Genomic DNA, 24,221 nt, shown 5'->3' with positions numbered 1-24,221 from the left:
ATCCTGTTTCCTACACAATTAAACAATTCATAAAGTAAGTCCATTACACAAAAATATGTTAAAGTAGTGTCACTCATGTCAAACATTGTTGGAAATGCAGTTATTGGTCTTAAGACACATTATACATCACAAACATTTTGCATTTCACAACATTTAACATTTGCATCACTTGATAAGCTGACACCAAATCTCTGTTGCAATATGACTTACTGATTTTTAGAGGACAAAGTATTAGGTAAGTGAATAATAACGGCTGTGATGTATGAGAAATCTTTATTGTTTCTACACATTTTTCTTTCTAATGGATATAGTCATGTCAACAGTGTTGTGCTGAGATCGACAGCCCCTCTTCTATTCAGACACCTATTTCCAAATGCTTATATTTTAGATGCATAAATAGTTTGAATCTGTTTTTCAGAGGATTTCTAGAATGCAAACAATGTGAAGAGATGAAGTACCTGGGGGTTTAGGTAATTGGGACATGCCAAAAAGGGAACATGAATGTAGTTTTTGTTGAGAGATACACTTTCACAATGAGCATATTTCCAAGGCAGATTTTGTATTTATTTATTACTATAGTATTTTTTTTTTTAAGTTAGCAATTCGTATCTTAAAAAATTGGTTATCAACCATCAAATGTTTGAATGGTCTGTGGTGTATTATTCTGATAGCACTCTAGCATTCAAGGGTGTGATACACCATGGGACATTAAAATAACATACTCCCTTTTTACACAGATAACACTACAAAGTGAATTTTCAGATGGAGAATTGCCTTGTCGGGATGCCCATGCCAAAAGGCATATATGATCACTTCATGTCAGGGTCGCCTAGACCTCCTGCCTAGCCATAGCTTCTTTGTCCACCGGGTGTGCTGCTGCCTACTGTTTGCTCTGGGTTCCTCTGTCTGTCTTCTTGTTGCTCCTCTCTCTGTCTTATAGTTCTGTTTCCTGTCTGTTTCCCTTGCCTTTGTTTCAAGTCAGACTCCTATTGCACATGCCTCTGTCTCTGATCCTGATCTGTTCCTGTACCCGTCTGTATTGGATTCTGTTCTTAGTAAAGGCCCTTGCTGGTAATCTGGCTTGTCGCTGTTTGTTCCTTGCTCCCAGGTCTCAGTCCCTGCTCCCCGTTCTCAGTCCCTGCTCCCGTCCTGCCCCGCCTGTCCTGGTCCAGACTCCTCGTTGTCGACCCCTGCTTGTTACCTGACTTTGCTATCTGCCGCCTGCCTCTGATCTCTGCTTGTGACCCCTACTACGCTCCTGCTGTTCCGGCCACCAAGATCCTACCCGCCACAGGAGTCTCCCGTGACAGAAAACAAAGGCCACTTCTGGACCTCGCTGGAACAGATTCTTCTTCTGCCTGCACCCTTTCCTGCCTGCTGCAGAAGACCACATCCGCATGGTTGAAGATAAGTACTTTTGTTTCTTATTTGGAAATCCCAGTTGGGATCTTGAAGGTTTTTTTTTTGTTGCTGCTAAGTGAGCTGCAAGAATTATTGCGTTCATAAAGAAAAAACATTTTTGCTGGGACTAGAACTGTTGCTGCAGAGACTACTGCACCTTTCTTTGAGGGTTTTTCTTTTGTGCAGTGCCTGGGTTAACCCTTGCAGAACCTGTTGCCACCTTTTTAGACTCTGACTTTTCATTCCCTGGACAAGGCTTGTCTCTGCATCCCTGGTTGGACCACTGCTGGTCACAGGGTTCCCATTTCAAAAGACAAGAGTGCTTCCATTAGGTTTCAGGTTTACCTGCAAGTTCCCCTAAAGTTTGTTTCTCAGCAACCTGTGATATCCCTACGTCTGATATCAAAAGTTTCAGATTTAACTGCAGGGTTCTCTGTCTGATATTCCTATGTCTGATGTCAAAAGTTTCAGATCTAACTGCAAGTTCTCTCTTTATTAGTTTCCTGCTGTCTATGATATTTCTATGCCTGATTTCTAAAGTTTCAGATTTAACTGCAGGTTCTCTCTGTCTGTATGACATCCCTACGCCTGATTTCTAAAAGATTCAGATTTAACTACAGGTTTCTCTGTTTATGTTTTTTCCTTGCATTTATGATATCTCCGTGACTGATGCTAAGGTTTCAAAAGGGTCAGCTCTCCTATCTTGTCTCTCTGTGTCTAATATTTCTGTTGTTCATTCTTATGCTTCTGCTTTAAAGACACATTTCCTCTTTACTGGTTTCTTGGGAAGTGTGGTTTCCCCATGTCTGAAATTTTGGCTCCCATTCAAAAAACAGTCTTGAGCAGTAAATGTGAACACAGTACCACTGATTTCTCAGAACCTCTTAAAGCAAGGAAGAAGAAGGAAAAGAAAGAAGTATTTAATCAAGGAAAAGATGCCCTAACTCAGACACTCCAATCTGCACGAAAAGAGATTGATTGTCTTCATGGACGTTTAGATAAAGCGCAAGAAGCCAAGGCTGCACTACAGAGCTGCCTATCCTCAGCAATTGCTAAGTGTGTTCTCCAGGAAAAAGAAAAGCACCAGTTGGAGAGTGACTTGGATGTCATGTCAGGTGAGCTGGAGAAGGCATATGCTGATGCTGCTGAGAATCGGCGCCACGCTTCTAAAAGTAACGAATTCCTGGAAATCTCTATGAAGGAAATTGACAAGCTTAATACAGAGTTTAAAGTCTCCCGGGAGGAGATTTGCTACTTCAAAAAAGAGATGGAAGTCGTTCGGGAGAAGAGTTGCCACTTAAACACAGAACTATGCTCATTGAGAGAGATCTTCGGAGGGTTAAATAGCAGTTTTGAAACTGTAACCCAAGAGTGCAAGAATCTCTATGTCCAAGTCAGTGAAGGAGGTAAGAAACTCCATGAATTAGGAGAGGAGAAGAAACAGTCAGCCCAGGAAAAGTTAGAATTGCAGACAGCACTGCAGGATGCAGAGAGAGTGCTGCAAGAAGAACGTGTCTCCCTGGAGCAGCGCACACAAGCAGAAAATATGCTACAGAGTCAGCTGCAAGAACTGCATACACATCTGCAGGACACGAAAGAGAAATGGGTGAATGCTGAGGAAAAGCAGCGAGTTCTGCAGGAAGAAAGTTTCCAGACTGCCTACAAGGTAAAAATGCTGCAAGAGTATTTAAGTACCCAGTGTGTCCCCAAAGAGCAGCATGAGGAGCTGAAGGCCACACTGAGCATAACCAGAGCCTCTCTGGAGGAGGAGCTTAGAGCCCAGGTAACCCTGTATGAGAGGGAGCACAAGGCGGTCCAGACACTGAAGCAAGACTTAGAGGAGCAGAGACACTGCTCCATCTCTAACAGCCAGTACACCCAAGAGAAAGAGACCTGGAAAAGACAAGCTGCTGAGACCATAGCAAAGGAATTTGCAGAGCTCCAAGACGTGATGAGGGATGCATGGAAGTGAGCTCAACATGATCACAGTGAAGAGATGAAAGCCCTGAGAAGAGAATTGCAGGATGCACTTAACCAGGGATCTCTCACTGAGGAGTGGAAATTTCAACAACACCTAAAAATGAAAGAGCTAAAGCTGATAGCTGAACGCACATCACAGTATCACACAGCGCTGCAGGCGCAGATCGCTGAGCTCAAGACACAGCTTGCCAAAAAAGAGAGGGAGGAGGTGTCCGTACGTCAAGTGGCTGTCCTGACACTGCTCTATGGGGTCAAGATAACTGATTCCTGCTAAGTGTTGAATCACACAGCCCATGGGAAGGCCCGGCTGCAGCTGGACAAAGTCTGGGAGGAGTACCGGCAGCTACAGGTCAGAAATAAAGAAAAAGAAACACATTTAAGCCTTGTTCCAAGTCAGCTGGGAGAGATGGAGTCACGACTCAACTCCAAAGAAGCTGAACTGACAACTGCTTTGAGTGGGAAAAGAAGTGCAGAAGGACAGCTTCAAGAGCTGAAAACTCAAATAGCTGGTCTTTCATTGTTGGGTGATGCCACGAAACGGCAGTCACAAGAGGAGACCATGGAGAGAGAACTCTTTGTCCCCACTGACTCATGTGGAAAGGCTGCACCCGTCCTTGATGCCCACGTTCCTGATGTCTCTGTCCCTGATTTTGGGTTGAACGCACCCATTCGGAGGTTCCTTGCAGCACCCAATGTACCTGTGGAGTACCCTCTGCCCGCTGACAAACCACCAGAGGTGGGTCACCTTGAGTCCACTTTTCATCAAGGCCTCCGGGAAGAGCCTGGAGGATCGTCCGGAGAACGCTCTTGAGAGGAGGAAGTAATGTCAGGGTCGCCTAGACCTCCTGCCTTGCCATAGCTTCTTTGTCCACCGGGTGTGCTGCTGCCTTCTGTTTGCTCTGGGTTCCTCTGTCTGTCTGTCTTCTTGTTGCTCCTCTCTCTGTCTTATAGTTCTGTTTCCTTTCTGTTTCAAGTCAGACTCCTATTGCACCTGCCTCTGTCTCTGATCCTGATCTGTTCCTGTACCCGTCTGTATTTGATTCTGTTCTTAGTAAAGGCCCTTGCTGGTAATCTGGCTTGTCCCTGTTTGTTCCTTGCTCCCCGTTCTCAGTCCCTGCTCCCGGTCCTGTCCTGCCCCTCCTGTCCTGTTCCAGACTCCTCGTTGCCGACCTCTGCTTGTTACCTGACTTCGCTATCTGCCGCCTGCCTCTGATCTCTGCTTGTGACCCCTACTACGCTCCTGCTGTTCCGGCCACCGAGATCCTACCCGCCACAGGAGTCTCCCGTGACACTTCAACACTCAGAGCATGTCCAGAAACCATTTTCTAGTGATGCAACTAGTAGCCCTTTAATAAGCACAATCATGCCCTGCTATAGTAGCAGAAACAATGTGTAACTTAAAAAGTAGATGCGGAATTCAGATAAGCCTTGTACCAGATGAGATGTGCAGAAACCCCATAGGAAATAAACTCCAAATGCAGGTCAAATTACTACATTATCTTTTTATTTAGTGAAGAACAAGCTGACATATGCAACATTTCAGGTACAACAGGCCCTTTTACTAAGATCTTTATTAACTCTTGATAAAGGGCCTGTTTTTTTCTGAAACGTTGCATATATGAGCTTGCTCCTCACTAAATAAAAAGATTATGTAGTAATCTAACCTGCATTTGAAAATGTTCCCTGTGGCGCTGCAGCACATCGCATCCGGTATGTTTATATTACTTCAGAACAAGGAATCAATATCATTTATTTTGCTTGCACCCACTACCTAAAGGTGAATCGTTTATTACACTTGCCCTATTTTTTTTAAAATTATTTATCAATGCAACTATGTTCAATTTCATAAGCTACCATAAGACACAAATAAAGGGCAGACCAATTAAGCTTTTTGCTGTTGCAGGATTAAGTAATGAACTGCATTACCTGCACCTTCTGCAACAAAAGGGATAACATGTTCCCTAAATAGGACACTAGTTTAAGAAGATGCCGTTTAATAGAATGACTCTATTCAGATTACAGACAGATAATAGCACTTCTCATTTTCGTGAGTACCTTTAAAAGCTCAGGAGATTCTACCTACTGAAAACCATTTCGGGCAATTACCTTTGTCTCCTTTCTGCCGTCCCTCGTGCATAACAGATGTAACCAATCTATGAAAACTGCTCAGAAAAGATGGGACTGATTTTAACATTGCCTGGGAAAAAAAAGACAGACATTGTAAACATTCAAAAGAGACAGAGGGAGTCTGAGGGAGTCAGACACCGAGAGAGAGAAGGAGACAGACAAATGGCGTCTCACCAAGGACACTTTGATCCACTGTCCAAAGCAGAAACTAATTACATTGACAAACACAGTCTAAAAGGATTGAGGTCATACTTTCAAACATATTAAAGTGACGTGCTATAGGCATAACGAGAAATGAACTCTTCTAGTGGGTGCTCACGTAAAAAAGATAAAATAATAAAGGCCATTAGCATTCGTACTCAAAGCAAAAATTATACTCGCTGACAATATTTTTTCCAATGTAGATCTTTTTTTATTACAGAAACTGTAAACCAAATGTATGCAGCATTCCTGCATACTAGTGCTCTTAAACTAGTTGTTTTAATTTAGGAGCATAAGGCACACAGGAGTATTGTAATGTCATTTTAGAAATATTTTTTTTTAAAAATGATTATGCTTCAACGTCTGTGCCATGTATATTTATATTACCTTAGATTCAAAGTTAATTTGTGTAATACATTGCACTGAAGTGTCTGTGCAACGGCATTGCATTTAGCAGGGGCAGACAACAAACAGGCCACTGCCAAGGCCCTTTGCAGGACTATTTGGTCCAGAGACTGCAAATTGAAGAACATTACTGGAACTACTGGAAACATTGCAAGATGTTCAGAATTAAATGTTGTTCAAAAACCATTACACTAAATGCACTCTTATTCAAATAATAGTTTCCCCCTGCTTGTTAAACCTAAACTTCTTATTTTTTTAAATAGGATGGGAACCAGGAAGTCCTTGGATCTAGGGGAAAGTAAATTGCAGTTTAACCCTTTGAGTGCCGGAGGGCCACGGCACCTTCGGCAAACTGCGTTCAAGTGCTCCTTAACCGAGAAACGGAAGAGGAGTGGTCCTCCTGATCTTTCATTTCCCTTCACTTCAGATCTCGCCCTGCACACAGGACGCAACCTAAGCTGGGGAGAAAAAAAGCACTCCATGGGCATGACGTAGCCACGACATCATGGGGCCCTAGTGCCAGATCCCATGATGTAGTGACTACGTCTTGGGGCACATAAAGGGTTAAATCGTTGTTGTCACGCTGGCCAACAGGAAGTCACAATGTCATCCACTGCTTCCTGTTGGCCCCTGTGATGCAGGGGATTTAAAAATCAGGAAGTTCTCTGGGTCTAATGGTATGAATCTCAGGAGCCAGGAAGTCCCCGGAAGTAACACTAATGCAGTTCAACTAGTGGGACTCACTGGTTCCCATTCTGTGGGGGGGGGGGGGGAGAAATAGGTGTCTGATAGGGAGCACTGCTAATTGAAGGTTTCTGACGATTGTAATTGTGGCTTATGTAAAAAGTAGACGACAAAATAATTTGTTAAATAATTACAACCGCTTTGCTACATATTAAACAAAACAATAAATAGATCCTAGTTTATATATGTTTAAATGTAGATCATAAATGTTTAAGACGATTTTCAAGTGATCAGTTACAGCTTAATGAGTCAACATAGGTGATCTCTGCAGGACTAGTTGTACACAATGTAGCTAGATGTTCAAAGCCTCTCCTTCATAATAGTGAAAGAAGAGACTTAGGGGGTCACCATAGTTTATGCACAGCAGATACATGTACAAGAGATAGTATATTGGTTCATTAAAAGATGTCACAACCGTCAAGTAACCGAAACAACCCGTACTAAATATCCTCATAGCCGTGAAAGATTACCTCGGGATAAAATCATGACTGTTGGGTTCAGAGGAAAATCTACACGTGGACCGAAACGTTGATCACACAAGATTAGAATACATTTATTGTTTTCATACAGCAAAGTGCCTACAGTTTTTCACCAAGACATCTAGTACCAATTTATCACACATCTTACACAAGACACTCAAAATATCATTTTGGGATGCATAAGATGAATTTTAACATCCCGCATTAGGCGCAGCATATTTTGCTACCTTAGAATGACACTGCAGTGTAGAAAACAGAACTTCATGGACTCCCAGGAACATGCTGTAATAGTCCTCGACCTTCAGATGATCCAAGGGCATAGTTAAGAGAATGCTGAAGGTGAGTGTGACGTGATGTGGGTTTCTGAGAAACAATTCTCCTTGTCTCAGCAACAAGGCCATAACCTCCAGAACAGGAACAACGATACTGGGAATCAGCAAGTGGTCTTGGCAAGCTTCCTTGCTGAGAGTCTGCGAAAATTGGAGAAACACAATTAGCAGAGGCCATCTTCAGGTGTGTATAATATATATATATATATATACACATATATATACATACACAGACATGTTTCAACCTTGATGGGTATCATCAGTGTGAGGTTGGTTGCTGGCTAGGTATTCACCACAATGATTAAGGTTATGGTGGGTAAAAAAAGTGACACAAACCCTCCACAGTAAAGCATATCAAAGCTGTGTTAAAACAGTATGCATTGGCTTCAGGATTTGCTTGTGTAATACGAGCTTGAGACAAAAAGTGGTACTGTGTGCTCATTTGCATGTAATTTCCCAGAAACCCTTGCTGCAGTGGAAACGCTGTGTGCTGGGTGATAATGGGGAAAGACAGGGTTGCAGACCTGTCTAAGACATGCAAATGAACATACAGTAATATTTACAGTTGCTATATGCTTTACTGTGGAGGGTTTTTGTCACTTTTTTTACCCACCATAACCTTAATAATTGTGGTGAATACCTAGTCTAGTCTCAAACCAGCTTAGCCAGCAACCAACCTCACACTGATGATACCCATCAAGGTTGAAACATGTCTGTGAGTGGGTTTACTGGCTTTGCATCTCATCCCAGCCTCTGTCTAAAAGCTGTGTTAAAACAGTATGCATTGGCTTGAGGATTTGCTTGTGTAATACGAGCTTGGGACAAAAGGTGGCACTGTGTGCTCATTTGCATGTCATTTCCAAGAAACCCTTGCTGCAGTGGAAACGCTGTGTACTGGGCGATAGTGGGGAAAGACAGGGTTGCAGACCTGTCTAAGACATGCAAATGAACATACAGTAATATTTACAGTTGCTATATATATATATATATTTCCCAGAATCCCTTGCTGCAGTGGAAGTGCTGTGTGCTGGGTGATAATGGGGAAAGGCGGGGTTGCAGACCTGCCTAAGACATGCAGATGAGCATACAGTTGTATTTACATTTGCATATTTGCTTTGCTGTGGAGGGTTTTTGTCACTTTTTTTTACTCACCATAACTTAACTCAGTATTATGGTTGGCCCATCCTTTAGCTTCTTTGCATACCCAGTTAATCAACCCCACACTGATGAGACCCATTAAGGTCGAAACAGCTGTCTGTGGGTGGTTTTCTGGGTATGCACCTTAACCCTGGCTGTGCTCAAAGCTGTGACCATGCAGCAAGCTTAAGCCTATAGGGAACCATGTTAAAAATGTTTTTTGAAGCAAATAGTGGCACTGTGTGCTCATTTGCATGTCATTTCCCAGAATCCCTTGCTGCAGTGGAAGTGCTGGGTGATAATGGGGAAAGGCGGGGTTGCAGACCCGCCTAAGACATGCACATGAGCATACAGTTATATATATATATATATATATATATATATATATATATATATATATATATATATATATATATAGTGAATACTTTACCACCAGTAATAATGGTAAAAATATAAAAATAAAGACAGCACCCAGCAGTAAGGTCCAAAAAAACTGTATTCAGCAGCTAGTCGCATAAATCCTGGGATTTGGACCTTACTGTACATAGCGCTTCACAGCAGTAATACACGTGACATAATCATAGAAATAACAAATAATACAAATAACACATAATGGGAAGGAGTCCCTGCCCAGAAGAGCTTACACATGGATTTCTTATTTAAACTAGTCTCTTTACAAAATATATATATATATATATATATATATATATATATATATATATATATATATATATATATATATATACAGTGTTCGACAAACCTATACATTTGCTCGCCCCGGGCGAGTGGATTTAACCCCCGGCCGAGTAAATATTGGCCCAAGCAGCACACGTTTGGTACTAGGTGGCGAGTAGATTTTTTTTGTGTGGCGAGTAGATTTTTGGGTGATTTGTCAACCACTGTATATATATATAAAAAAACACACACATGTGATAGTGGTACAGAAAATACTGCACAGTTAACATATAGATTGTAAGCTCTTCAGGGCAGGGACTCCTTTTCCTAAATGTCACTTATGTCTGAAAGCACTACTTCCCATTATGCGCTATTTGTATTTGTTATTTATATGATTATCACGTGTGAAGCATTATGTACATTAATGGCGCTATATAAATAAAAAAAATTATATATACATACATAGCATAAAGCTCAAAACAAGAACAGGTTTTCTTTTTTGAATTATCGCAATGTGCAGTGAGCTGCTGTGGATTCTACATCGGTTCAGTAATCCCAGGCGAATCCCACCATTTATTTTGTGATAAACTTTTGCCAGGCATAGCGGGCGACTTACAACTAGAGCTGTAATGATCTGGGGAGCTGTAAACCAGAACAATTTCCCATTGTCGCCATTTAATGGGCAGATGAGCAGTAGCCTGATCACTGTGATGGCAGCAAACGCTTCCTGCAAGACAAATGTAAAGAGAATCACAACACTCTGCCCGAAGGGAAGCTGAAATAAGATAAAGGAATAAAATGGGACAAAGACAAATCACAAATACGTTCAAAATGCTTTAAAAAGATCTGGTATACTTTTTTTTTTTTTTTAATTAAATAAAGACTCAATGGCCCTTATTCTATAAAGTGCGTTAGCTCTAACTTGGCTCTATTGCACCGAAAGCCTGATTGAAGACAAAGGGCTGTGTGGTAGCGCCAGTACTGGTCCTATTGGACTTTATAGAAAGAGGTCCAAAGGAAGAGATGTATTAACACAACTGCTCCATCTTTGCTCACTCGGGCACCATGTAAAAAGGTTATATTCAAAGCTGCCTATGTCTGGTGCAGAAAGGTTCACATCACCTCAGACCTGGCGTTTTATTGGGCACAAGTGAAAGAGAAAAAATGGAGCAGGATAGGCACAAAAAATGATATATAATCCTTAAAATGTAAGGACGTAAAGAGGCGAAAAATTTACATTTCTTTCTGTATTCTACTTTTGCCATAGCACTCAAAATGTTCCAAAAACATATACTTTTACATTATAATCCCGCTATTAAAATGAAATGTCAAAAGTAATATCGTTGACATATAGATTTTCCTTAGCTATTGTTTAGTTATTATGTAATTTATGACACTGAGAGGTTGAATTGTATGCAGATTTTTTAGGAGTGATTCACGAAGCTCAGATAAAGGAAATCAGAGCAGGTGGATCACCCCGTATTTTCTGTTATCTGGCAGAGGGGCGTTGTAATGCGTTGCACGTTACTCCGGCAGCCAAGGAGATAATATTCGTGCCTTATGAAATTGCACAAACCTGCCAATTATTTCCCGCGTTCTATCCCTTATGTTTTACACAGCAGCACTGAGGAAGAGGACATTTTTGTGCGGTTGCCGATGGGGCAATTAATAAAGAATCTCAATGTACTGTATGGACTTCCAGTATCATAATAAACCACATTACAAATAAAAAATAGCTGCCTCCGGACTTCTTTGAAGAATGCACAGGTATTTCAGCCATTTTTCTGTAAATGTCATATGTATAGCTCTTGTAGTGTGTATAAGCATTTGTATAGCTCTTGTAGTGTGTATATGCATTTGTATAGCTCTTGTAGTGTGTATATGCATTTGTATAGCTCTTGTAGTGTGTATATGCATTTGTATAGCTCTTGTAGTGTGTATATGCATTTGTATAGCTCTTGTAGTGTGTATATGCATTTGTATAGCTCTTGTAGTGTGTATATGCATTTGTATAGCTCTTGTAGTGTGTATATGCATTTGTAAATATATAACGGATTATATTCTCTGTGGAGATCGCCACGAGGAGTCAGCGTGCAATCAGCGTTCCAGTTACACCAGAGGGACTATCAAAACTATTATCCAGACGTGAAAAACCCCAACAGCCCACCGAGACGGAATAAGTCGAGAGGACTAGGACCGAGGGTACCAGCAGGAGTAGGTGTCCCGACAACAAGGATCCTTAGACGTTCCGGCAGGCTCCATCTGTACAATCCGGTGTAGTGTGGGGGATTTCATTTGTGGTAACATGTCCCTACCATGCCATGCCTCTTTTTGTCTCCATTGATGTACGTGCAAGGCTTTGCCTATAGTGCTGCCGATGGCGACGGCGATACGATGGGTAACTTTCGCCGGTCGGCCGCATCGCGGGATTCCCGCAATTTGGTTTGTTCAAGGGCCGTCACATGACGCGACGGCCCTTGAAAAATCAAATTTTGCCGGCGGCGCGTTTTTGCGACGGCGCGTGCACTATAAGTGCACGCGGTGGCGGCAATGCGTTTGTTTTCGGGCGAATTTGCGTCGCCGTTGGTATAAGCACGGCCTAATACTCACCTGCTGATCCTGTATTTTTTTTTTTCCAAACATTTTCATTAGGCGAAGTCAAAAGATTACAAGCATATAGTAAACAATATCAGCCTTATACCAACTTAAAGTTTTTAAGAATATAATGATAGGAAAGAGCATCGCAGAGATCGGCGAGACCCCTGGGCCACACCGTAAACCAGTGAGTGTGGGGTCGGAAAGAGAGAAAGGAAGAAAGAGAGGAGGTGGGGGGAGGGGTATGGGGGGGAGGAGGGGGGGTGTTTGCTCCCCAGTTTTTAGAACACAGCTGACCAAGCTGGGGATCATATTTCTCCCCTAGTTCCCAGTTCTTTGGGTAAATGAGTCAGGCTAATGACAGAGCCAGGGTTCCCAGATCTTGTAGTGATTCTCTGTTTTATGTTGGAGGAATGCTGTTTATCTCTCCATCAACATAACCGCATTCACCCTTTTTTTGATCATCTGCATGGAGGGGGGGTAGTACCTTTTTCCAGGAGAACGCCACCGCACATCTTGCCACTGTTGAAATAAAGGAGATCAATTTCCCAACTGGGCGGTCAATTTCCTCTATTGGCCTGCCGAGTAGGTAGGTCAGTAGATCAGGAGGAATAGTGAGATCGGTAACCTCTTTTATTACATTTTGTACTGTAAGCCAATAAGTCTGGATTCTCGGGCATGACCACCAAATGTGGGCCATGTCCTCTCTCTGTCCACAACCTCTCCAGCATAAATCGGAGGCAGGGGGTAGATTTGTTTTAATTTTGTAAATATTTTCCTTTGTTGTTGTACATATGGAAGTTCTTGAGGCTGCGTCTCAGATATCTTCCCAATCCTCTCTGTCTATAATAATATTCAATTCTGCGGGGAAATTCAAATTTGGCGGACATTTTTTGAAGAAAGTGCCGAATTTGGAGATATTTAAATGTGTCCAATTCTGGTGCCTCGAATTTGGTTCGTAAATTTTGGAAACTCGGTAATCTTCCATTGCTCAAAAAGTCGGCGACCACCCTGATCCCCTTCAAACTGAATTGTTCAAACTGCTTTGGTTTGCAACCTGGGGGAAATTTCGGGTTGTTTAAAATCGGGGTGAGCTGTGACCCCGTGGATGAGAGTTTAAACTTAAATTTACATTTCAACCAGATTTCCCACGTTTGCCTCATTGCGCCTAGCTCAACTTTATGCGCCGTCATACCGCCTCTATCCATGGACCAAAGGCAGGCTGGCAGAGAAGGCGTCCTGGCGTATTGGGATTCAATGTCCACCCAGCAGTGTTGACCCGGATCTGCATTCCACACTACTGCTTGTCGCAGCTGAGCCGCTTGGTAGTATTTTGCAATGTCCGGTACACCTAGGCCTCCTCTTCCTCTGGATGACCGACCTAGCGACCCTCGGTTTTTTTCCTTGCCAGAAAAAATTGAACATTTTGTTTTGGACGTTTTTTAATTCTGAGCCCGGGACATGGATCGGAAGTGTCTGGAAGTAGTATAATAATCTGGGGAGTATATTTATTTTCACCGAGACCATTCTTCCGATCCACGAGATCTGGTAGCCCTCCCACTTATTCTGATCTTTTTTGATTTTTCCAAATAGGGTTGGGTAGTTATATCCAGTGGTCGACAAATCACCAAAAAATCTACTCGCCGAACAAAAAAATCTACTCGCCACCTAGTACCACACGTGTGCTGCTTGGGCCAATAGGAACTCGTCACGATGTTAAATCCACTCGCCCGGGGCGTGCAAATGTATAGGTTTGTTGAACACTGGCTATATCGATATAGTGAGTGGTAGTCTCCAGATACATTTACTCCCAAATATTTAATATAGGAGGAGCTCCACCTATAATTAAAGTTTAGTTTAAGCAGTTTAGCTTCTGGTTCTGGTAAATTTAGATTTAGGGCTTCAGATTTATCATTGATTTTATAACCTGAAATAGTGCCAAATTCTGATAATTCTTTATGTAGGTTAAGAAGGGAAGTCTGGGGGCGAGTTAGAGTTAGAATGACATCGTCAGCAAATATTTTATAGTTTGTTTTGCCCATTAATACGTCCTGGATATTTACACTTTCGCGAATTCTGGCCGCTAGGGGTTTGATGGTCGGAGCAAAGAGGAGCGGGAACAGGGGGCAACCCTGTCTTGTGCCGTGTTTGATTTCAAAATTATTTGCTGTACTGCCTGGGAGCTTGACCACCACAGATGGGTTGTGATAAAGTGCTTGGACTCCCTCCAGGAACGAGTCCTTAAAACCGAATTTCTGTAGAGTTTAACAAGAAATAGCCAATCGATTCTGTCGAACGCCTACTCTGCGTCTAAACTCAGAAGAACCGCCTTGGTGCCTGTGAGGTTGATATGATCCCCTATGTTTATTATTTTACGGGTATTGTCTGAGGCCTGATGGCCAGAGACAAACCCGACTTGGTCCATATGTATAAATCTGGGTAGAATAGGGTTCAATCTGTTCGCCAATACTTTACTGTACAGTTTGAGGTCATTATTCAGCAGGGAAATTGGGCGGTAACTTCCACATTGCATCGGATCTCTGCCTTCCTTATGAATGATCGCAAGGCTGGCTAGGGACATTGATGCTGGTATTCGGTTACCCTCCATAAAGGAGTTAAACAAATTCAGGAGTTGGGTAGACAAGTTCGGTAGGAATTTCTTATAATAGACATTGGTGAAACCATCAGGGCCTAGAGCTTTGGAGATTTTTAGCGTCTTAACTGCGCTTGCCAGCTCTTCCTGTGTTATTTTCCCATTGAGTACCTGATTTTCTTCCTCTGTTAAAGATGGGAGGCTACAACTATCCAAATAGTCAGAGACTGCTGTGGATGTTGAGGTCATTTCGCTCCCGTCCTGGGTTTGCAGATTATATAGATTAGTATAGAATTTTGTGAATTCGTCCGCGATCTGTTTATCGTTATATATTATCTCGCCAGACCTGTTCTTGATCGCAGTGATTTGAGACCTTTTCTGTACTCCCCTGAGTTTACTAGCTAGAAGTCTGTCGACCTTGTTGCCCTTATCATAGAATCTCTAGGTTAGAAGTTTATGAAATTTTCCCGATGGGCTAGCTTTATGTTGCTGCTCCAATTTTATAATTCTTTCTGTCAAGTCTTTAAATAATTTTAGCTTAATCTTCTTCCTATGTGATGCAATAGAGAGGAAATTGCCTCTGATTGCTGCCTTATGGGCCTTCCATAGTACCGCTGGTGATGTGACTGAGCCTGAATTGATTGTGAAATATTCAGTAAGGGCTATTTTGATTTCTCTCTCTATTTCTGGATGATTCAACAAGGAATCGTTTAGTTTCCAATTAAAGGTGCTTGACTTTACAAATGGAACAGAGTTAATATAATAGGGGCATGGTCCGACCATGTGATCGGGCCAACGTCTGAATTTGAGGAGGCCTCTAAAACATTTTTGGAAGCCAGAAAATAGTCGATGCGAGAATAGGTCTGGTGAGGTGTGGAATAAAAGGTATAATCTCCTTTGGCCCTGATGCTGGGACCTCCAAACGTCTACCAATGAAAATTCCTTAATTTTTTCCCCAGTTTTCTGGACCAGTACCATCTGTGGGCGGTTTGAAGGGAGCGATTTATCCTCGTTGGGGTTTAGGGCCATATTCAGGTCCCCTCCCACTATCATTGAGGATAGGCAGGTTCGACCTCGTCTACGACCATCCTTAGAAACTCTGCCTGATTTTCGTTAGGTGCATACACATTAATCAGGGCGATCGCCGTGCCAGAAAGAGAGCCATATACCCGTAGAAATCTACCCCCTGGGTCCGATACCATTTTAACAAGATTCAATGGGGTTCCACGCCAAATTAGGACAGCAACTCCTCGTTTCTTACTTGTCAGGGCGTGCTCACCACAAACGAGACGGGACCACGGTGCTGAGGTGGGATAGGATATAACGCCACCCACAGCCACGAGGGCACGTCTTGAGAGTAGAGTAGTCGGGGAGTCCGGATCGGAGCAGGAGAGGTACGGATGGTAGAGGGTGCTGTATGCAAAGTCCGGGGTAGAGATAAGGAAGTAATCTGTTACCGTTTGCCAGGATCGGGATTCCAGAGGTGCGGAGAGTCGTTTAGCCGTATGCCGAGTTCGGGATGCCAGAGGTGCGGGTAGACGTAGCGGAAGCCGGTTCGGTACACGAGGAGGACTGGAAAAACAAAACAGGACAAGACAGGACTATGGAGGCAGAGAGTGATGAGAACAACTGGTTCTATGCTCAGCCAACGAGTCAGTGACACTGTTAGGTATATATAGGAGAGCTGGTCCAATGGCAGCGCAGCAAGGTGGGGGTGTGTGGAAGGACCGGCTACGGCAGGGATAGGTCCAGCATGAGTCCCAGGGGAGGAGCCATAAAGCCCAGTAGTCAGACTGCATTGGATTGCAGCAATGGTTTGAGGTGCTGTACCTTTAAGGGGTTGGTACGGCTCCGTGTGGCCGTGCCTCTGTGTAGCTGTGCTTGCGGCCGCGTGACCGAGCGTAGCCGCCGGACCAAGAGTAGAAGGGGAGTTTTGGCGTACGCGCCCACGTGGAGTAGTGATCAGCGTTCCGAAGAGAGGCTGCCTGCGTGCCGCGGGAGGTCCCGTCGGAGCTGCCAGTGAGTGAGGAGCACGCCGAGGGCGGCGTGACTGCCAGACCCTTACATTACTACTACCAGATGAGTAGAAACCCATCGGAAATGCATTACTAAATATTTGAGGCGGTTCATGATCTGTAAAGTGGCTGATCCTTTATTTCAATATACTTTTTACATACCACACTGAGGTTTTGCACTGTTTTCTTTCCTTCATTAAACGGGTGCAATAGGAGAGAGAAAAGGCAGAGCACAACCGGATTCATCCAAAAAAAGAGAATTAGGAGGAAAGTGCGTTATCCATAAAAGGGTTTAATAGTCATGGAAGGAAAAAAGGCATTACCCTTCCAACATGTTTCGTGCTACACAGCACTTTATCAAGGCCTTGATAAAGGCCCATAAGGCAGCAATCAGAGGCAATTTCATCTCTATTGCATCCCATAGGAAGAAGATTAAGCTAAAATTATTTAAAGACTTGACAGAGAGAATTATAAAATTGGAGCAGCAACATAAAGCTAGCCCATCGGGAAAATTTCATAAACTTCTGCCCGCTGCCAGAAACGAGATTAAAAAGATCCAATTGGAGGATGTAGAGAAAGCCCTCACATGGACTAACCAGAGATTCTATGATAAGGGCAACAAGGCCGACAGACTTCTAGCTAGTAAACTCAGGGGAGTACAGAAAAGGTCTCAAATCACTGCGATCAAGAACAGGTCTGGCGAGAGAATATATAACGATAAACAGATCGCGGACGTCTTGTAAGTAGGATTCCGGTTTTTCCAAACCGGATTCGGCATCTGCCAGCGTTCTTTTTATTTTATGTGTATTAAATTAACTCTTTGTATTATTTCTCAGCCTTGATTGTGTTTGTCTAGTATTTGTCTTGTCTTGTGTGTTTATTTGTTTTATTTTGTAGCAGTTATGATGGTTTTCTCTCTTTTCGCTTCACATATACCACATAACATCCTGCTGTGGATTCTGGAAGTGCAAGATTGGACTTACTACTTCTTGGCACTTCATCACAATTGGACTTTATTTCCACCCATATTGGACTCTTTAGGCGCCGGTTTGTATTGTCTGTTTTATGGCATTACCCTACCAACATGTTTCGTGCTACACAGAGCACTTTATCAAGGCCTTGATAAAGTGCTCTGTGTAGCACGAAACATGTTGGAAGGGTAATGCCTTGCCTTTTTTCCTTCCATGACTATTAAACCCTTTTATGGATAACGCACTTTCCTCCTAATTCTCTTTTTTTATATGATTACGGTTGTGCTCTGCCTTTTCTCTCTCCTATTGCATCAATCTCCATGGACGGAGGCACACCTTGAAGGTCTGACGGGATTAACATGGACACTGCAGCAGATTCGTGAGTTTTTCCTGTTTGCTACATGGTTATATCAATTTACTAAGGGATTAGGGTATTATCTATTTGGGTGATTATTAGCCTTTGGGTTCCTGGACAACTTGAGTGCCACTTATGCTGGTTTACCAACTAGGATACCACACCCAGTACCCTCCCTACAATCAAGATCACATTCCAGACCTTACACAGGAATTATTCTCATTATCTCATTATTACTACAACTGTATACGGTTCTTAGCACCACACATTATACTCCCCTTCATTAAACGGGCAATGAAGGGGAAGTAAACATAATTGTTCCCTTTGTCCCTAGCCCCTCCATCCTAGTTTCAAATCTCATTTACATTCTCCCCCCTAGCATAGAAGATCTCTCTTCATTGAGGTGCAATCTATCTCTAGCATAAAAAATGCACCTCTCAGAAAAGAAGTCCCAGTGCTCTAAAAACCCAAACCCCTCCTTCCTATACCACTTTCGTAGCCATGCATTAACCTCCCTAATCTCTGACGTTCTCCCTGGGGTAGCTAGCGCATGGCACTGGTAGTATTTCAGAAAACACTACCTTGGAGGTCCATGCCTTAAGCTTTTGGCCTAGATCCCTGAAATCATTCTGAAGAACCCACCATCTTTCTCTAACTTTGTCATTGGTGCCAACGTGTACCAAGATCGCCGGGTCAGTCCCAGCCATCCGTGATGAGTATGCTTTACTTTTTTGATCCAATCTTTTTATTGTTTTCTCTTGAAAAATATAACAAATTACATAAACGCTTATCATAGGTATAGTACTTATACTCCTCTATCACTTATACATAGATTTTAAATTCTTACATTATTATATCGCATTACAACGGGATGTTTTTCTACCTTCATCCTTATATTCTGAAACAGACCAACTTATCCCCATTTTTTTTGGCTTATCCTGGTACCGAATTATTCTTTCCTTTGTAACGAAGAAAATATAAAGATTAGGGATAGCTAAAGGGGGGACTACAAGAGGTAAAGAGTGACAGGGATAGGGATGCAGGAAGAGAAAAAAAAAAAGAGAGGGGAGGTGGGGGAAGGGAAAAAAAGGGGGAGGGGGGCGGTAGGGTATGGGACTGCAACCGACCACGACCGAGACCCCTGTCCATTGCTCTAGGGCGACCGAGACCTTTACTTTCCTTTTATTCCTACTAAAATAAAGTTTAAGTCAGAGTCCAAAGTTCCCATACCTTATCAAATTGATCTAGTTTCTGGTTCAGCTGGGATGAGAGTTTTTCCATTAATTTGACTTTGTTCACTCTCTTGATGACAGTATAGCTATATGGAGTGTTCAGTTTCTTCCATGCTGCTGCTATAGAGCATCGGGCTGCTGTCAGAACGATAGATACCAGTTTTCTCATTGGTGTGGGCCAGGGGTCATCAAACTCTTAGTCCAAAAGAGCCAAATATGAGTAGCACAACGATTTAGAATTTTTCAAAGAGCCATAAATATATTTTTACAAGTACGGTTGATTTAACCGTCATCACATCAGACTGTCCCCCCCATCATTATTCCCCCCCATCACATCAGGCTGCCCCCCCATCATTATTCCCCCTCATCACATCAGGCTGGCTGGCCCCCATCATCATCTTATTTCCCCTCCCCCCCTCGGACCAGGTAACAAATGCTGTCCTTACCTTATTAGGCAGGATGCAGACTTCTGTCTCTGCCAGGGTGTGTGGGCGGGGTGTGTGGGTTCCGCTCCCGCTCTCCTCTCCATTGGACCTGCCCGGCCACCGTCCAGTCTCCAAGCGCCGTTGCCGTGCTCGCGCCGCCGCCATGCTTGCTTCTGCATCGTCCGCCGCCCACGCGCTTGCTTCCGCATCGAGCCTGCCCCGCAATTCCAAAACCTGAGAAGAGCCGCACGGACGTGCCCCAAGAGGCTCACGAGCCGCAGTTTGACGACCCCTGGTGTGGGCAACTCCTCCATAGGCTTGGCCAACAAGAAGGACAGTGGGTACAGAGGGATCCTCAGCTCTGTAATTTCTAGCAGCATATTCTGGATCCGTGACCAGAACTTTTGCATCCGTGGGCACGTCCACCATATGTGTACCATATCTCCTCTCAGGCCACACACCCTCCAGCACAGATCTGGTGCTCCTGGGAAGATCTGGCTTAGCCTACTCGGGGTTAGATACCATTGGAATAACATTTTGTATATATTTTCCTTTGTATTTGTACAGATTGAGGTTTTAGCTGCCGATTCCCAGATATCCTCCCAGACTTCCCTATCTATTTCTATATTGAGGTCTTCCGCCCATTTCAACATATAATTATGATTTTGGGTTGCAGTCTTTGAAGCTATCTCCGTATATATCTCCGAGATCAAGCCCTTCTGATACACACCTTTTCTGCATAATATTTCAAATTTAGTTAAATCAGGAAAGCTTGCCCCCTGCATTAACGTCTGCAGGAAGTGTCTAACCTAGAGGAAACTAAAAATCTGAATGTCTTGCCTTTGGTATTTCGTTTGAACCTCCTGGAATGAGAGGCTTCCCTCCCTCCACCAAATCAACTACCTTTACAATATTTAATTCCCTAAATTGCGTAAAACTCGTTTTTGTGAGCCATGGGGGGAACTCCGTGTTGACAAATAGAGAGGTTAATAATGACGGACTTGAACTCAGGCAATATTTCGTTTTATTTTTAGACCAAGTTTTCCATGTACATCTCATCGATCCCAGTTTAAACCTTCCCGCAAGCCTCTCACTTCTCGCCCCGGACCATCAGAGACTAAGGACCAGCATAGACAGACTCTATCCCCAGCCAGCATGTATTTGCTGGATCATTGTTCCACATTACCACTTGTTTCAATTGGTTCGCATGATAGTATTTGACACTATGTGGGACTCCCATGCCTCCGCTTACTCTTGGGGTCATCATTACCGACCTTGCCACTCTCGGGTGCTTGTCTTTCCAGATAAATTGGAATACTGTTATGAATATTTTTAAGTTCGGCTAGCAGGATTTTATCGGGATTTTCTGGAAAAAATACAGAAGCCTTGGCAAAATACTCATCTTCACCGAAACCATTCTGCCTATCCGTGATATTAGGAAATTATTCAATTTCTGGAGATCTGTTTGAATTTTTTCATACTTTATATTCTTTAAACTTCATTTGTATTTAAAATTTGTTTGTATTTAAAATCTGCTTTTGTACGGATTACTGGGATTGGAGATGTAACTCTCAGACCTCTAAGTTTGTTGGCCAACAACCTATCTGCCTTATTTCCTTTATCATAATATCTTTGATTTGTCCATCTCAGTGCTCTCTCCACCTCGTCTATTTGAATTTGTTTTAGTTCCATTCTGTATTTCACTAAAAGTTTGTATAGCTTTTTTGAAGGTTCCCTTTTATGTTGTTGCTCTAATGAAGCCAATTTGTCAGATATTTCTTTATATTGTTTTTGTTTCTCTTTTTTTTATATGCCACTATTGATATCAAATCTTTAGCCTTTATTTATCGCAAAACATTCTGACATTTTTTGTCTGATCGTACTCTCCACCTCCTGCGAATTCAATAGAGTCGTTTAATTTCCAGGAATACCTATTATTTTTATCAAAAGGCAGAGAACGCACACACTCGATAGGAGCATGGTCAGACCAAGATATTCGTCAGGGAGGATGCCACGAGAATATCTTTGGTACCCAGAAAATAATCAATCCTCGAGTAAGTCTGATGTGGAGCCGAGAAAAAAGTGTAATCCCTTTGACCCTGGTGCTGGCCTCTCCAAATATCTGAGACAAAAATGTTGTATTGTTTCCCTGAATTTTTTGGAATTTTTCTGGGCTGTCATGAATAGCAGACCCCTGGTGTTGTGGATTTGTCTAAATCTGGGTTATGTACCACATTCGTATCTCAGCCATAATTAGGGTTGTTAAAGCCTGTTGGTCAAATGATTCTAAAACACTTTTCAGGAAATCCACTTGGTTATCATTGGGGGCATATATATTTAGGAGAGACACCTGGACACCTGAAAGGGTCCCTTGCACCATTAGATACCTGCCTTCTGGATCTGATAGAACTCTGCTGGACACAAATGGAATGCTACTTTTGATTAAAATAGCAACTCCACTTTTTTTTGCAGAACATGATGCATAGTAAGCTTGAGGAAACGTCTGTCTGAAGGTATTTGGAGGGGTATTTGTATTATAGTGGGTTTCCTGTAAAAACAGGATATCACCCGTAGTCTTTTTGAGTTCTTGCAACGGTAGTCTCCTTTTTTTCCACTTGAGTTCAATCCTTTAACGTTTAGTGAAACTATTTTTATCGAGGATATATTAGCCATAGATCTGATTTAGGGGGAGAGGGGAAATTGCTAACCGCTTTCCCAAGGCTGTCGGCCTCTGCAATTACATATTTTAGGCGAGGCTCCCGGCCCTGCCCAGCCACGTCCCAGATAAGGTAAGGAGGGAAGGGAATGAAAAGGGAGATAGAAAGGGGAGAGAAAGAGTGGGTTTTTGAAAGAAAACCCCAATGTGCCATCCTTGATTACCTGCGTGATGAGGAGTGTGGGCTTATTGCCCTTTGGAGACATCATTGAGCACCCTACTCGGCTAGCACTCAGTGGATCTGGTCCGGAGCCCTCCATATTTTAAAATCTTTTCAACTCTTTAAATGTGTGGATCAACAGGATCCATAAGCCAGATACCTCTAGGGATGGGGAGGGGACGCCCCCCTTTTGGGTCAAACTTATATGGTATGGTTAGTATATTGAGACAAAACCTGGCCCTGACGCTGGAGGCATCCCGCATGGTTCCGTGACTTTCTCTGGACCTTGGTGAGAGCCGTCTTGATAGTTCACGAGACAAGCCTTTTCTGTGTCTGACTCAATGGATGTGCTGAGATAAGTTCCAGGAGATCTCTTTTATGAAGGGAAAAAGGAAAGTCTCAATGTTCAACAAACCCTCTGCTACAATCCATTGTGACCTTTCCCCTTAAAACCTCCTATTGATTCAGACATCTCCTGTTTCCCTTTGTTTTCTTAGGTTCCAGCGCTCTCTTGTGGACTAATCCTGAAAAAACTTGGGCTGCCTCAAGAAACAGATCTCGCCACTCTGTGTAAGCTTCCCCTGTCTTTTCTACTTTATGAGGTCGCCGTCACTCTCGTCGTCTGTTCCCGCTGGGTAAATTAGATATTCATGGAAGCCAGGCAGTGGACTGTTGGTCCTCTATCTGAAAGAAATTGTAAAACGGGGTAGGGGGAAGGGAATGAAGTTTGAGGCAGAAAGGAGGGGGGGGGGGAGTGACAGATAGGGAATTGGACATCAGGACCTGTACATATTAATACAGCTTGATGGGTAGGGAGGGGGGGGGGGGGAAGAGGGGTTAAGGGGAAATTATCGGAAGATGGGTCTTCATTTGTTCTCCATTCTTTATTTCCAAAGTCTGGATCTCCGCTCCTTAGTCATCCGAACGGGCGTTCTTCTGGCCAGCAAGTCTTTCTGATGATCTGGATACACTGGGTTTCAGAAGTAAGTTTTGTCTTTTTTCTTCTCTGGATATTTGTTCCCTCAGGGCAGGGAGCCCTAGTGCCCGCAGGAACAATGGAAATTCCTCCAGCCGGGAGATTGCAAGAAATTTTCCACTGGACTGTACAAAAAGTTTGAATGTGAATCCCCACCTATACCTGACTTTTTGATTGCTTAGATGTTGCATCAGAGGTTTCATTTCCCTTCTTTTAAAGATCACTCTCTCTGCTTTTTGCTAGAATTTTTTCTTTAATAGTATGAGTGAAATCTGACTATGGCGCCTCTTCGCCTTCTGGGGTCCTCTGATCTGGGACCTGGGGCTCTGTGGGCATAGTCCAACTCCAGTTCATCCTGTCGGAGTGTTGGGACCAGCTGGAGAAATAGCTCCTTCAGATAAGGAGATAGGGCCTCTGTGGAGATATTTTCCGGAATATTTCTTATTCGCACGTTTTGGCGTCTATCATGTTTTCTTGATCTTCCAGCTCGTCTTTCAACGCCGCAATCTCATTATTTAGTCTATTGAGTTCATCTTCAGCCGAAGATTGCAAACTCTCAATTTCCTCCACCTTGTTTTCTAGCGTCTCAGTTCTCTGGGAATGTGTGTTTAGGGTCCAGTTTTAAACCGGCTATTGCCCCACTATATCCTCCTGGAATCCCTTTCTTATTTTTGCATCTAGTTGATCCATATACACAACCATGTT

General features: G+C 43.1%; 1 protein-coding gene across 2 annotated transcripts in view; it reads right to left on the bottom strand.

The window, feature by feature from the left end:
- URB2 (URB2 ribosome biogenesis homolog) overlaps positions 1 to 24,221 on the bottom strand; it is a 66,857-nt gene that overhangs the window by 5,802 nt on the left and 36,834 nt on the right. For both annotated transcript variants that reach the window (XM_075596871.1, XM_075596870.1), the window contains exons 6-8: positions 10,095 to 10,205; positions 7,565 to 7,807; positions 5,488 to 5,578 (exon numbers count right to left, since the gene is read on the bottom strand). In XM_075596871.1, the coding sequence (XP_075452986.1) occupies positions 5,488 to 5,578; positions 7,565 to 7,807; positions 10,095 to 10,205 (445 nt within the window). The remainder of the gene's footprint in view (positions 1 to 5,487; positions 5,579 to 7,564; positions 7,808 to 10,094; positions 10,206 to 24,221) is intronic.

Source organism: Ascaphus truei, chromosome 4, assembly GCF_040206685.1.
Source record: "Ascaphus truei isolate aAscTru1 chromosome 4, aAscTru1.hap1, whole genome shotgun sequence".
Classification (NCBI taxonomy): domain Eukaryota; kingdom Metazoa; phylum Chordata; class Amphibia; order Anura; family Ascaphidae; genus Ascaphus; species Ascaphus truei.
This window is presented reverse-complemented; position numbering and strand designations above follow the sequence as displayed.